Source organism: Populus euphratica, unplaced genomic scaffold, assembly GCF_000495115.2.
Source record: "Populus euphratica unplaced genomic scaffold, PopEup_1.0 scaffold58.1, whole genome shotgun sequence".
In the NCBI taxonomy this organism is placed as follows: domain Eukaryota; kingdom Viridiplantae; phylum Streptophyta; class Magnoliopsida; order Malpighiales; family Salicaceae; genus Populus; species Populus euphratica.
In genome coordinates, this window is record NW_011499864.1 from 591,627 (window position 1) to 605,038 (window position 13,412).

The 13,412-nt window shown below is 30.0% G+C and overlaps 1 protein-coding gene across 1 annotated transcript; it reads left to right on the plus strand.

Annotated features, from left to right (window-relative positions):
* Positions 1-915: 915 nt before the first annotated feature.
* Positions 916-2,959, plus strand: LOC105125666 (probable indole-3-pyruvate monooxygenase YUCCA8). Its single transcript, XM_011026220.1, has 3 exons — positions 916-1,757; positions 1,860-2,231; positions 2,477-2,959. The coding sequence occupies exons 1-3, from the start codon at positions 1,086-1,088 to the stop codon at positions 2,699-2,701; spliced, it is 1,269 nt and encodes a 422-aa protein (XP_011024522.1). The 5' UTR covers positions 916-1,085; the 3' UTR covers positions 2,702-2,959.
* The last annotated feature ends 10,453 nt before the right edge of the window (positions 2,960-13,412 follow it).

A 13,412-nucleotide genomic window follows, 5' to 3' on the forward strand; every position in this document is an offset into this window, starting at 1 on the left:
TTCATTGCTTCAAGGAAATAAAAAAAGACTTGTAAGATTGGATGAATATATTGACTCGAATTAATTAAAATAAAATTGAAGTTGTTAAATTCTATTCAACTCGTGATTTAATTGAATTATAAATTAGATAGTTTAATTTGAATTAATTAAAATAATTTTATTTAAAATTTTATAATAAAAAAATTAAACCAAATTTTGATTAGATTAATCGAATTATAAGTCAGTTGGCTCTCATTCAAATTTTTATAAATTAAATTTAAATTAGATATTGAATCCATCTATTAAGCTTAAATGAGTTTAATAATGCAACTTTAAACACAAAGCATTGTGTCAAAGATTCTCGATTCTTTTTGCTATAATGAACTCACAACTTCCATCAAGTTCACTCCAATTATATGATAGAGGGAGAGACCCACCAATTCGGTGGAGCATCATATAGAATTCACATATATGGAATCTCAAACATGCAACAAAATCTTCAAGCATATGTTAAGTTTTTGGCATCAAAACCATCGAAATTCTATTCATCGGGTCGGTAATGGGAGAGCATGCCAAGCATTACTAGGTATTGTATAAATAAAACAACTACTAATTATAAAAACCCTTCCCTTCTTGTGATTGTAAAAACTTTCCCCGAGGCATATCAAAATATTTCTATTTCTTGTACTTTAATTTAGCAAGAAAATATTAAATATATCACACATAGACCTCTCATAATAATATCATTATGTTAGGTTTTAAGAGCAATAAAATAATGAAAAGGCAGCCATTAGGCTTATGATTTGAGAATGACGGTCAAGAAGCATAACTCTCCCACTCCTCACATGATCATATGACCCCCTCCAAAGCTAGCTCGCTCCCCTATTTAAAGCACCCCCACCCCTTCTCTCCCTCCATACCAAAACACATTTCACTTCAAAACAACAACAAAGACAACTCTCTCTTTCTATCTTCAACTCTCTTTGATCCTACAAAATCTACTTTGGCTACTAAGACCTTAAGCTAGCTATAAGCTTGAAAGCAAATCTCACACAAACACTCACACTTTATACATATATATATATAGTGACATATACTATTACATCATGGAGAATATGTTTCGCTTAGCTGATCATGAAGATTTCTTCTCTAGAAGATGCATTTGGGTTAATGGTCCGGTCATAGTTGGTGCTGGACCATCAGGGTTAGCCACGGCTGCTTGCCTTAGAGATCAAGGCGTGCCCTTTGCTGTTCTTGAAAAAGAAGAATGCATAGCATCCTTGTGGCAAAAACGCACCTACGACAGGCTTAAACTTCACCTCCCTAAGCAATTCTGCCAGCTCCCTAAAGTCCCATTTCCCGAGGATTTCCCCGAGTACCCTACAAAGAAACAGTTCATTGAGTACCTTGAATCATACGCAAAGCAATTTGAGATCAACCCAAGATTCAATGAGTATGTTCAGTCAGCAAGGTACGATGAGACCAGTGGTTTGTGGAGGGTAAAGACAGTTTCTACAAGCGGCTCAAACCGTACTGAAGTTGAGTACATTTGCCGCTGGCTTGTTGTGGCTACTGGGGAGAATGCAGAGTGTGTAATGCCTGAGATTGAAGGATTGGCTGAGTTCGGTGGTGAGGTTATCCATGCTTGCCAATATAAATCCGGCGAGAAATTCAGCGGGAAGAAAGTACTTGTTGTCGGCTGTGGCAATTCTGGCATGGAAGTTTCTCTCGATCTTTGCAACTACAACGCGTCTCCAACAATGGTGGTTCGCAGCTCGGTGAGTTTCAATCAAACATTGCACTTGATTTCAACAAAATTCTGATGACTTTTTAGCTGTCGATCCTAATGGGATTTTTATGCTTCTTTTGGTTTGCTACAGGTTCATGTTTTGCCAAGAGAAATCATGGGCAAATCAACCTTTGAATTGGCTGTTTTGTTGATGAGTTGGGTACCCCTTTGGCTAGTTGACAAGCTCATGCTGATCATGGCATGGTTGGTGCTAGGAAACACTGAGGAGTATGGTCTAAAGAGGCCATCTATGGGTCCATTGACTCTCAAGAACACCATGGGCAAGACCCCTGTACTGGACATTGGTGCATTGGAGAAAATCAGATCTGGAGACATTAACGTGGTTCCTGGAATCAAGAGGTTTTCACGTGGTCAGGTTGAGCTTGTCAATGGTGAAATTCTTGATATAGACTCAGTTATTTTGGCTACTGGATACCGCAGCAATGTCCCTTATTGGCTTCAGGTGAGAATATGTTCCAATTCCTCTGTTTACATATCTTTCTTTTTTGAAAAAATATTCTTAAAAGTCAATTTCTTTCCTTTGAAAAAAACTGCTTATCCATTATCAGAAAATTGTCAGACAATGTGTTTTGTACTATCTCTTTACAAGAAGGAAGACTGTTTCAGAAGCTTCTGCTGTGTTTTTTTAGATTATTATTTGGTATTGGACAAATGGGCTAATCTTGGCTGGTTACATGATGGATTCAGGAAGGTGAATTCTTCTCCAAAAATGGGTTCCCAAAGGCACCATTCCCAAATGGCTGGAAAGGAAATGCCGGTCTCTATGCTGTTGGGTTCACAAGGAAAGGGCTCTCTGGTGCATCCTCTGATGCCATTAGAATTGCACAAGATATTGGCAAGGTTTGGAAAGAGGAAACCAAGCAAACCAAGAGGGCAACAGCTTGCCATAGACGTTGCATCTCACAGTTTTAAAGTTATTTTTAACTGTAAAAAAAAAAAAAAAAAACCTACCCTTTGTATGATATAAAAAAAAAAATAGGAAAAGACAGATAGCACACAGATAGAGCCCTCTCCGAAGGCCCAAAGTTTTTAGGTGTTTTGGGCATTTTGTATAACTGAGGACGTAGTGGCTTGTTTTTTCTCCTTTGTTTTTTCAGTTTCATACAGCTTTCTTGTATTATAGTCCAGTGATTTATCTTTAATGAGGAGATTTTCATCTCTTTCGTATCATTGCCTTTTCCCTACATTGATTTTAAGCAATTCCCTACATTGATTTCCCTACAGTTAACAGAGAGAACTTTAATTAATATATTTTTTAAAACATAGAACAAGAATTTCATTAAAAAAAAAAATTTGGCCAAGCCAAACCAAAAAGAAAAAAAAAAGAAAAGGGAATGGCCACTCAAGGTTTGCATTGCCATACAATAATGCAAAGATCATTAATTGTAATTATTTCGAGCAATCAAAAGAATAAGAGCGAATTCCCTAGCTTGTTACCTCGTTGCCACCATGATCGATCTTCATACATTGACCATTAATAATGGATGATTATGAATTTAGTACTAAAATTATTTAATTTTGTTTCAAGAATCTTGAAATAAAATGTCACTCACACTTAATTAAAGAGGGAATTATTGGCCGTATTCATCCAATCATTTGACAAGAAAAAAAAAAAAGGAAAAATCAACATTAATTAGGTAAGTATCAATTCCAATATTCTTGACATCACAAGATGAGATGCATAAAAAAATTTAAAAAAATCATTAGTTTACTGTTTGTTTTCGCTTTTATGACTACAATTATATCTAAATATATTTTTAAAATAATCATTTCAATATATTTTTAGATAAAAAATATTTTAAAAAATATCATGTATCGAATTCTATAACTTGGTGGAGGAATTGAGTTCCTCATATGGCACCTGCTTGCTTGCTTTGACATTAGCTTTTGGCAAGGGACATGATTGAATAACATTCTTCCACCCCTAGCCATCAGAGTATTTTCAAGACAATGTCCACTGATTCAGCAGAGTTCAGATTGTCAACTTGCCCATAAACACCTATCAGCAGATGGGGTAGGGTCCATGAAAGCCAACGGGACTTCAGCAGTTAGCTCACCACACCCACCACCACAGCTTGTTTTTCCTGGGTTCATGATAGCTAATTCCAAGATTAGCCACACATCACCATTCCTTTGAATACTGTCATCTTTTGCTTGACCAATTACTGCACAATAACATTAATAATGTTTGGATTCAAAGTTTCTCTGATACCTTCCTTGCACATGGATACAGGAAAAGAGCCACAAAACTCCACCGGGAAAATTACAGTTATTGATCTTTTCTGTAAAGCACAATCCAAAGCTCCAGCATGGTTAAGAAAAAGCTCACAGAACCTCAAAAGGATGTTATTATATGAACAAGATGTGCTGTTTAAACGAGTTTAATTATGTTAAATTTTTATTCACTTTTCTTCGTGACCAAAGGCTGCTGGGAGTGCCTTTGCTACGCAGGCCAAACTGAAACAAATAGGGCATGCCGATATGGGAACAAAATTGTTGTAAAAAATGGTGGTCTCCCTCACATAACAAAACAATTTAGATTTCTTTGAATAGTGTTCATCCCTAATGGGGCTCCGAATTTGAACAGATAATTCGAAGTTAGTTCTTTGAATGGTGTTCATCCATAGTATATGAAAACAAAATTAAAAGTGGTTTTATATATTAGAGATTCTTAGCATTTGGTTCTTGATTAGGATATAGACAAATTAAAGCTAATATAACAATAATAACACACAAAACATAAATTTTAATTCGCTAAAATAGTTGTATCTATGAACTATAAATTTATAATTTTATACTTTGAAAAATAAAAAAGATCTGATTGGCTAAATTTTTTTCAGGCCTATTTAATTATGTCAAATCTTCACTTAAATATTTAAAAAATTTAGTTTCTACAAGTCTGACAGATATATCTTCTTGTGCTTTTTATTAAAAAAATATAAATTCCTTTCCAAACTTTGCTAAAAATATATTCATTTAATATTGTTGTGTCCGTCTTCTGAATTAAACACGTTCTAGTATCTATAGTATTTGTCCTTTTTTATAAATTAACTCTAGCTAAACTAATCATTAATATGTTAAATTGGCGTGATAATCAACTACAGCACACCACGACGCCTCTGTGTTCTGACGTCTCCACTTCAACTAATTTGCTGCAGAAGAAACTCGGCTTTTTTTTCTCATGGTTCATGACAGGTCTGGGGCTAAACTTCAGCGTACGAAAGCAGTTCCAGGACTTTCAAGATAAATTGATGAATTAAGTTTTTCATAGAGAGATTCAATTAATCATGTTCGACATGCTCAGTTGTTCATTGCAGAATAGCAGTTCTAGAGAGGGGCAAAGAGAAAAGAACACCCACAAAGGCCACAAAAAGGTCCAGGCACAAAGAGTTCGAAAACAGCTCACATGAGTCGATCAACAATGGCCCCTATCTGTCGATCTCCACCCACAACCTCGAGTCAGTTTCCTCAAAACCTGACTGCATGCCGGCTCCTCCAACAGCTATAGTTTGTGTCCATTTCTCCTTGGAATCATACATAAAACATGATTTGTGTGTCCTTCAATTTGAATATCTGAACTTCGAGCACAGCTGAAGGCCTAAGTTTAACACATGGGATGGCCAATTGGCCACCATCTCTAGTCGGAACTGCCCATGGACATTATCCTTGAGGGCTGTCCACTTGTACTAGCTAGTCCGCATTATTGTTAGATTAGACATGAACATGTGACAAAACATGAACTACCTAAGCAGCTGGGACTGAAAGGGAGATTCAAGAACGAGTGGAGATGAAAAGGGTTTGAGAGAACTCTAAACACCATTGTAAGTCCCACAAGAAGAGAGAAATTCTAAGATACACACACACACAGTCATGATTATTCAAAATAGCCCACAAGTGGGGTTTAAATTTGCTAGGGTTGAGAATTTTACCAAGAAAGGAAAATCTTGATTATCCAAGAAATTAAAAATAATGTTTAAAACAAGCGAACTCGCAAAATTTAAATAGAAACAAAATCAAATCCCTAAAAGCTATAAAAATAGATAAACGCTGGAGTTTAGGATATGCCGACATGGAAACATGTCATGTACACTAGCTTTCTGAATTGGGGGGATCTGTCTAATTTTGATATCCAGATTAATAAAAGAAAAAATATAGCCAAAATATTGAAGGGTGCGCAGAAACATCCAAAACTATTGTTTTATGCCATCTTTGCATTGAATTGTCCTATCAAGATAGTTCGACAATGTATCTAACAGCTCGACTCTTCCAAAATCTCCTGCGTAATCATGTAACAAAACAATCTTTGGTTTGTAGATTTTCCGACTAACTCATCATACATATTGTTTTTATACTTCTCTATAGTAGATACGCTGAATGTTTTTATTGTTTGTTTTAGCTCCATTGTACTAACTTTAGAATTAGATTGAATTGTTTTTATATTTTAAAAGTATTTTTAAATAAAATTGATTTTTTTAATTTTAAAATAATTTTTAATTTTTTTTAAATTTTTTTAATGTGCTGATGTTAAAAATAATTTTTAAAAAAATTAAAAATTTTATTTTGATATATTTTAAAATAAAACACTTTAAAAACTAATTATTACTACACTTTCAAAAACTTTTGTATACTTAACATTGCTTCATGGTATTAAAGGTTATCGGCTATTGAATATGCAATACCGCAAGCTGTAAAAACATGAATCATGGGTATGCATGCAGGCTATTTTCTAAAAAGATTTGAAGCAAAAAAAAAATTATGTAAACATTTAATCAAATTAACCGATAATTATTTATGTAAATAAATAAATAAAAATTGTTAATAATAATAAAAAAAAACTAGAAAAATTAAGAAATAATTATAAGCTAAGATATTTAATTCTGTAAAATAAGATATTTAATCGTTTATATCTATTAAATTTATTTATTAAAATTAATAAAAAATAAAAAAACGGAAACAAATATAAAACTGAAAATATTATGTAATGCCAAACATATTAGAAATATTATTTAAAAATAAATATTTATTTATAAAATAAAAAGAATTATTAAAAATTTAAAAACAAAAAAAAATCATTATTTCAAATATTTTTATTTAAAAAATATGCAACAGTTATGGATTAGATTATCAAACCAAGATAAATTTATAAGGAAGAAATTTAAAATAACCAAAAAAATCATTTAAAAAACAGTAATATTGAATATTAAAATAGTAAAATTAATTAATAAAAAAGAACCCCAGATCTCAATAACTTGTTAAATTCGTTATTCATATCAATATACCGAAAGCATGAAAAAGCTCAAAAGCCCGTTCCCCCGTCAAATCATCAAAAGTTAAAGAATGAAACACCAAAAAAAAAAAACCACATAAAAATTATGATTAAAAAAATAAAAAAAAAATTAAAAGATATAAAAAAGATTTTAATTGGAGGGTGAATCAATGCCCATTAAATGTACATGGTCACCATGCTAGCAAGCTTATTAATGTGGAGGTCTGCGAGTTTTTTTTTATAGGGCCTTCACTTATGAGATTGAGCACGCTTTTAGAGCAGGTGGACAGAGTAGGCCATGAGAGTCAGGTTAGCAGTGCACTCTTTTAGAGCACGAGGACATAGTATCCTAGACCCAAATCAAGCTAGCAACGGCAGCTAGGTTGGCTCAAGCTAGCAACGGCTAGATTTTCCCTGTCTCTGATAATGCTGTAAGTCGAGGGAAAGAGAAGAGCTGGGAAAAATCCAAAACGAATCCTGAATTTTATAGAACAGTTTTATTTTTAAAAATTTATTTTTAACATCAGTCTATTAAAAAATTTTAAAAATATAAAAAATAATTTTAAAAACTATTTTTTAAAAAAACACTTTTAAAATATAAAAATAAATAAATAAATAACGGATGTAATCTTTGATTCTCAAACTCAACATCCGGTCAACTAACCCAACCTTTGATCTGAGTTGAGAGGGAAGGAGAAAAGAAGAAAAAATGGGCTGGACAACCCATTGGACCAACCTTAACCTAACAAAAGCTCTAAACCTAGTCCAACAAAACCTCCAATTTTAGGACCCAAACCTGGTTGTGAAAAAGGGTCAAAACCACATGGCAAAACCCAAGTAAACCTGAGCCCAATTTTGGTTGGATTGGGTCTAAGAAAATGGAACTGAACCCAGCTCTTCCAAGCCTGCTCGATATGGGTTGAGAAGTCACAAAATAAGCCCACAGACCGCTGAGTAGTCGTTGCTTTACTTTGTCTCAGCTCAACTCTTAACCACAGTGAACTTTCATGGTAGCATAGTTATTACTAGTCGGATGCCTGTGGCGACAAGCTAACTTTTTATTTTTATAAAAAATACAATACAAAATTATAATAAAAAAATAATTTTTTAATATTAATATATTTTTTTCAAAATTTTTAGTTATTTTATTAATATTAGTAATTATAATAAAAATAATATTATTTATAACATAAATAATCATATTAAGAATTGTAATGATGATTATAACACAAATAATAATATTTGAGTTATAATAAAAATAATATTATTTATAATACAAATAATAATATTTTTAATATGAATACTTTGCATTATAAAAAATATTTATAATATATATTATTATTTTAAAAACATAAAATAATATTTATAATACAAATTATTTTGATCCCGATAACGATTCAAATGAATTGGATCATGAGTAAGATCCATTAGACTTGAGTCCATGGGATTCATTTTTATTGGATCAGGTGCAAGAACTTATTACAAACCTATTATCATTGATTTTGACCTAGCATAAGTATAGGTAACCTAGGCATCTAGTGTCTTCACGTGGAAGTGCGGGCTTGACTCCTACCCAGGATAGGGACAAGGCAGCCTATCGCCATGTAGCGCTAGGGTCTGCCTAATGGAAGGCAGCAATCCAAGCATCATAAATATTATTAGTTTTATTATAATTAAAGGTATTAATATTAAAAATAATATTATTTGTATTAGATATATTAATATTTCTTATAATTCGACGTATTAATATCAAAAATATTATTATTTGTGATAAAAAAATTATCATTGAAAGTATTAATACTAAAAATAGTATTATTTTTTATATAAATATTATTATTTGTGGTATAAATATTTTTTTATTGTTATAATTGAAAGTATAAATATTAAAAATAGTATTGTTTGTGTTCTAAATATTATGATTTTTATTATAATTCAAAGTACTAATATCAACAATACTATTATTTGGAGTATAAATATTATCATTTAAATTACAATTGAATTAATAATATTTACAACACAAATTATAATTTATTTAATATTAATTATTTCAACTATAATAAAAATAATAATATTTTTTTAAAAATAATTATATTTCGAAACTCAACACCTGATAGCCCTTGATCCTAACAAAGAATCCAAGAAAATTGGACCCATTAATCTTGGACTGGGCTGCCATTACACTGCTTCAATTCATAATGTTTTGAGTCTAGATAAACAATAAGAAAGGTATTGAATACTTTTAGTATGTTGTATAATATTTTATTTTTTGTACAAAAGAGTGATTCACGCCATAGATCATATCAACCCGGGGTCCCTCGGGAAAAGGACATAGGTTAATAAATTATTGGGCTAAATCATGAGATATTAAGTCAATCATTTTTATCATAATAATGATATATTTTTTTAAAAAAAAACAAATTCTTATTATTGACTCTATCAAATTAATCGGGTCACGAATCAACTTTATTGATTAACCAGGTTTCGCCGATTCTATTTTTTTGTTCAAATTAAAACACAATCCAGATTTGGGTTCAAATCTTGAATTTTCTATATTAATTTATTAAGTCATATTAAATTTAATAACTACAAATCAAATATGAAATTATTTATCAATAAGTTAGTTATTAAATTTATGATACTTTGTTTCAATTGTTAGACTAAAGCAAATGGTCAAGGTTATGATATCAAATACAAAATTTCAAGAGAATCCCTTGAACAATATTTCAAACCCTAGCATGATATAATTCTACAATTATGGTTTGATTTTAGGTTTCAAGTCTGCTTGAATTTTCTCTATACCGTGTAGAAATTCTTTGATGAGAACCAGGCTGGAAGAGGCAAAGGCAGCAGCAGAAATTTCTAGCAAAATCACGGAAGCAGAATCAGGAACAAGCAAAATCGGTGCAGCAATCCTGGCGAGATTGGGTTTTCCAGTACCTTTATTGTTTGTTTTTATATTTAAAAAAACATAAATTTTATTTATTTTTTATATTTCAAATTAATTTTTTTATGTTTTTAAATTATTTTAATATGTTGGTATTAAAAATAATTTTTTAAAATAAAAAATATTATTTTAATATAATTTTAAATAAAAAATATTTTAAAAAACAATATCTAAGTGTAAATCTGACTGGATGATAGAGGCAAATAGGCATTCTACATGGCAGAATCACTCCTATAGTTAGCAACTCAACCAACCAGATTAGAGTTCCTGAGTTCTGATTTGATGCAACTCGTTTAGAATTAGATTAGTATTATATATCTTTATTTATTTTTCAGTAATTAGAATCCTTGATATACTAAAATATAAGTCGATATAAATAAGCTAAAGTATATTCAACTTTCAAAAACATAAGAAATAAAATATAAAAATTCTCTCATAATTTTTTTATCTTCATTTTTTTTTAATTTTCATCTTATATTTTATCTAATAATTTAGATTTTTAGATTAAAATAGTTTTAATATAATATCAAAATTTTAATAACTAATAGCAATAGCTTTGAATCCCATCACACATAATTTATCTAATTAAATTATTAAAATTAAAAATAATACAGTATATCAAATTGGATTTGTACTAGTTTTAAATAAAAAATATTTTTGTTGGATTTCACCTTCCTTTTTGCAACAAAATTTTATATGTATTATCAATTTGTACATTATTATTGGAACATTTCTCATCGTGTATCATAACATTTATAATTCTTTTTATATATAAGTTCTAAAATATGGATGTGAAATTCAACTTAAACAAGTTTATCCAATTTTAATGAAATTTTAGTAAAATTTTCCCTATACGAGACCCTACCCAGAATGTCATCTCACTAACTTCTTATAAGTAAACAATACCACACAACATAACCATCCATCACATCATAAGAAGCCTATGCATACCGCCAATCAATTAAATTTTTATCCATTTAGCAATTACACAATATAGTCTTTAAATATTTATAACAAATCTATAACAATATTATATTTTTTCTAATTAATTTCATACATAACATACATTATATTACAAATGCTAGGAAAAAAATATATACTAACTTAAAAAATATATATTTTATCTTACCTTAAACAGTCTCAACAAAGCATTTACCGTAGTCATCCATTTAGAATGATTTTAGAGTTGACTCCACCAAAATAATAGTTCTTTGAATGATGATTATATCATATTTGTAATAAAGCTGTAAATATTTATAAACCTGAAAAATAAATTCACACAAGATTATTCATTTTCATTTAATATTAACAACATAATTATCAACACTATTGGTGGTTGAACCAACAGTAATAGCAGCTCTCTTTGAACTTTTTCTCGGCATCTCTAGAATAAAATATAAGTTAATTCATAAATTCTCTCTAATTATAGTCAATTAAACACTTCAACAACAATAATTAATTAGGTTTCACAACATGTGAATCAACACAATTGTAATCAATTGAACATTTCAACAACAACAACTCACTAGGTTTCAAAACACAATAATTTCAGCATGTGAATCAACCTAATTGTAGTTAATTTCATAATTATAACCTCCCTAAACTCATCAACAATGAATTTCACTTTATAACCTAATTTAAGAACAACATATTTAAACTTACAACATGCAAATCATCACAATGACATACAAAATCAACTCAAACACACCATTAACACCACTTATGCTCAAAGTTTATAACTTCTTAAACAAAACTACTTATAGTCGGCCACCTATGGTTAAAAAAATTCATAGTTGGCCTCAAATTCATTCTTTTATCTACTAATTATACCATTTCAAAACACAAAATGGATAGAATTACATCAAAACTTACCAGAGATTACAAAACTTACCTTTAAAAGATTGAGAAAAAGAGAGAGAGGATGTGCAATGATGAGAGAGAAATGATGGCCAATAGTGAGAGAGAGTTGTTGGGTGAGGCGAGGAGAGAGGCGTGTTAGGGATAGTGGTTTTGAGAGAAAGAAGAGTGGCTATATTTTAGACAATAATATAACTAAGATAAAAATGAAAGAAAATATAAGATAAAGTTATAACCTAAATTCATGGATGAAAATCATATCAGTGTTTCTGTAAGCATATTAATACGTCAACAAACATCTATGAAATCATTGATAAAATCTTAATTATTTTTAATATTTTTGATCTCATCATCAATTTTGTCATTAATGCTCAAATTTACTGTAATTTGCTGATGAGATTGCATATCCTTCAACATTTTTGTTACCAATTCTCAAACATACTATAATTTGCCAATGAGACTGCACATCCGTTAGAAATTATATCTTTTTTTTATAAATTCTTTTGGCTTGTTATAATCCCCTAGCCACTATAAATCCACAATAACAACAACTCCAAGCATTTTAAAGCCAACAATTGACTACATTATATCCATAATAATAAGTTTGTACCTTTATTCATTAAGGTAAAAACTTTATTATTTTCCATATAATATGAATAAGTTAATTTTTTATGTGTGCTCCAAACTGAAACTATCTCATGAATAGAAAAATTATTTATAATCCATATTAATATTGTTTACATATGAAAATTATGTTTTCTTAATATATTATATGTCAATGACCAGAGTGATTATAACTTATTTAACTCATCAATCAACAGTTGAAAATAAATATTTATATTCCTACCTTGATTATAAAGACCAAATATGACCATAAACAAGAACATGAATTATAGCTTCAAATTCATCCATAAGAGCAAGTTGTAAATTGTTAGTATGACAGGTTAACAAGAATATGCTACAACAAAGAATCCAAATGAGTTAAATTCATCTATACACAAGCCAATACATACATTTCATGGTTCTTTTAAAAATTAAAGATGCACACTATTAAATTATTTTAAAGCTTTATTTTTAGAAGGGTGCATCATAACTCCATCTATTGTATCATGTGATGATGTATGTCATATGTTTAGTAGGTTTTGGAAACATATATAACTTTTGCAATCTATGAGTGATTGAAAAGTATTTTAGTTTTTTATATGCGACAAATATCCTTTCTCAATCATTATTAGGTTTATACCAAGCATGGTGATAGGTTTTGCACTTGGTAAAATTTCTATATTCACTGTAGTAAAAGATGCAAAAGTTTGGACATATATTGATTTTTGGTATCCTAGGCCAAGAGTTTTCATTATAGATTTTACAACATAGAAGTTCTCTTTCAACTCATGTCATTATGGTAATATGTTTTTAACTCATTCAATTTTGCTATAATGATCAACTGATTAGTACTTAAAAGTGCATTTTTATCATGGTTTTATATCATCATTTTGCACTTGAAGTATCAATAACTCATTAACTAAAGTATGATTTATAATAATTGATTAGTACTT

Excerpts from the sequence above, each read along its gene's own strand:
- LOC105125666 (XM_011026220.1), top strand. The coding sequence starts at position 1,086 with ATGGAGAATATGTTTCGCTTAGCTGATCATGAAGATTTCTTCTCTAGA. Across the intron at positions 1,758-1,859 it reads CAATGGTGGTTCGCAGCTCG|GTTCATGTTTTGCCAAGAGA; the intron begins GTGAGTTTCAAT and ends GGTTTGCTACAG. Across the intron at positions 2,232-2,476 it reads ATGTCCCTTATTGGCTTCAG|GAAGGTGAATTCTTCTCCAA; the intron begins GTGAGAATATGT and ends TGATGGATTCAG.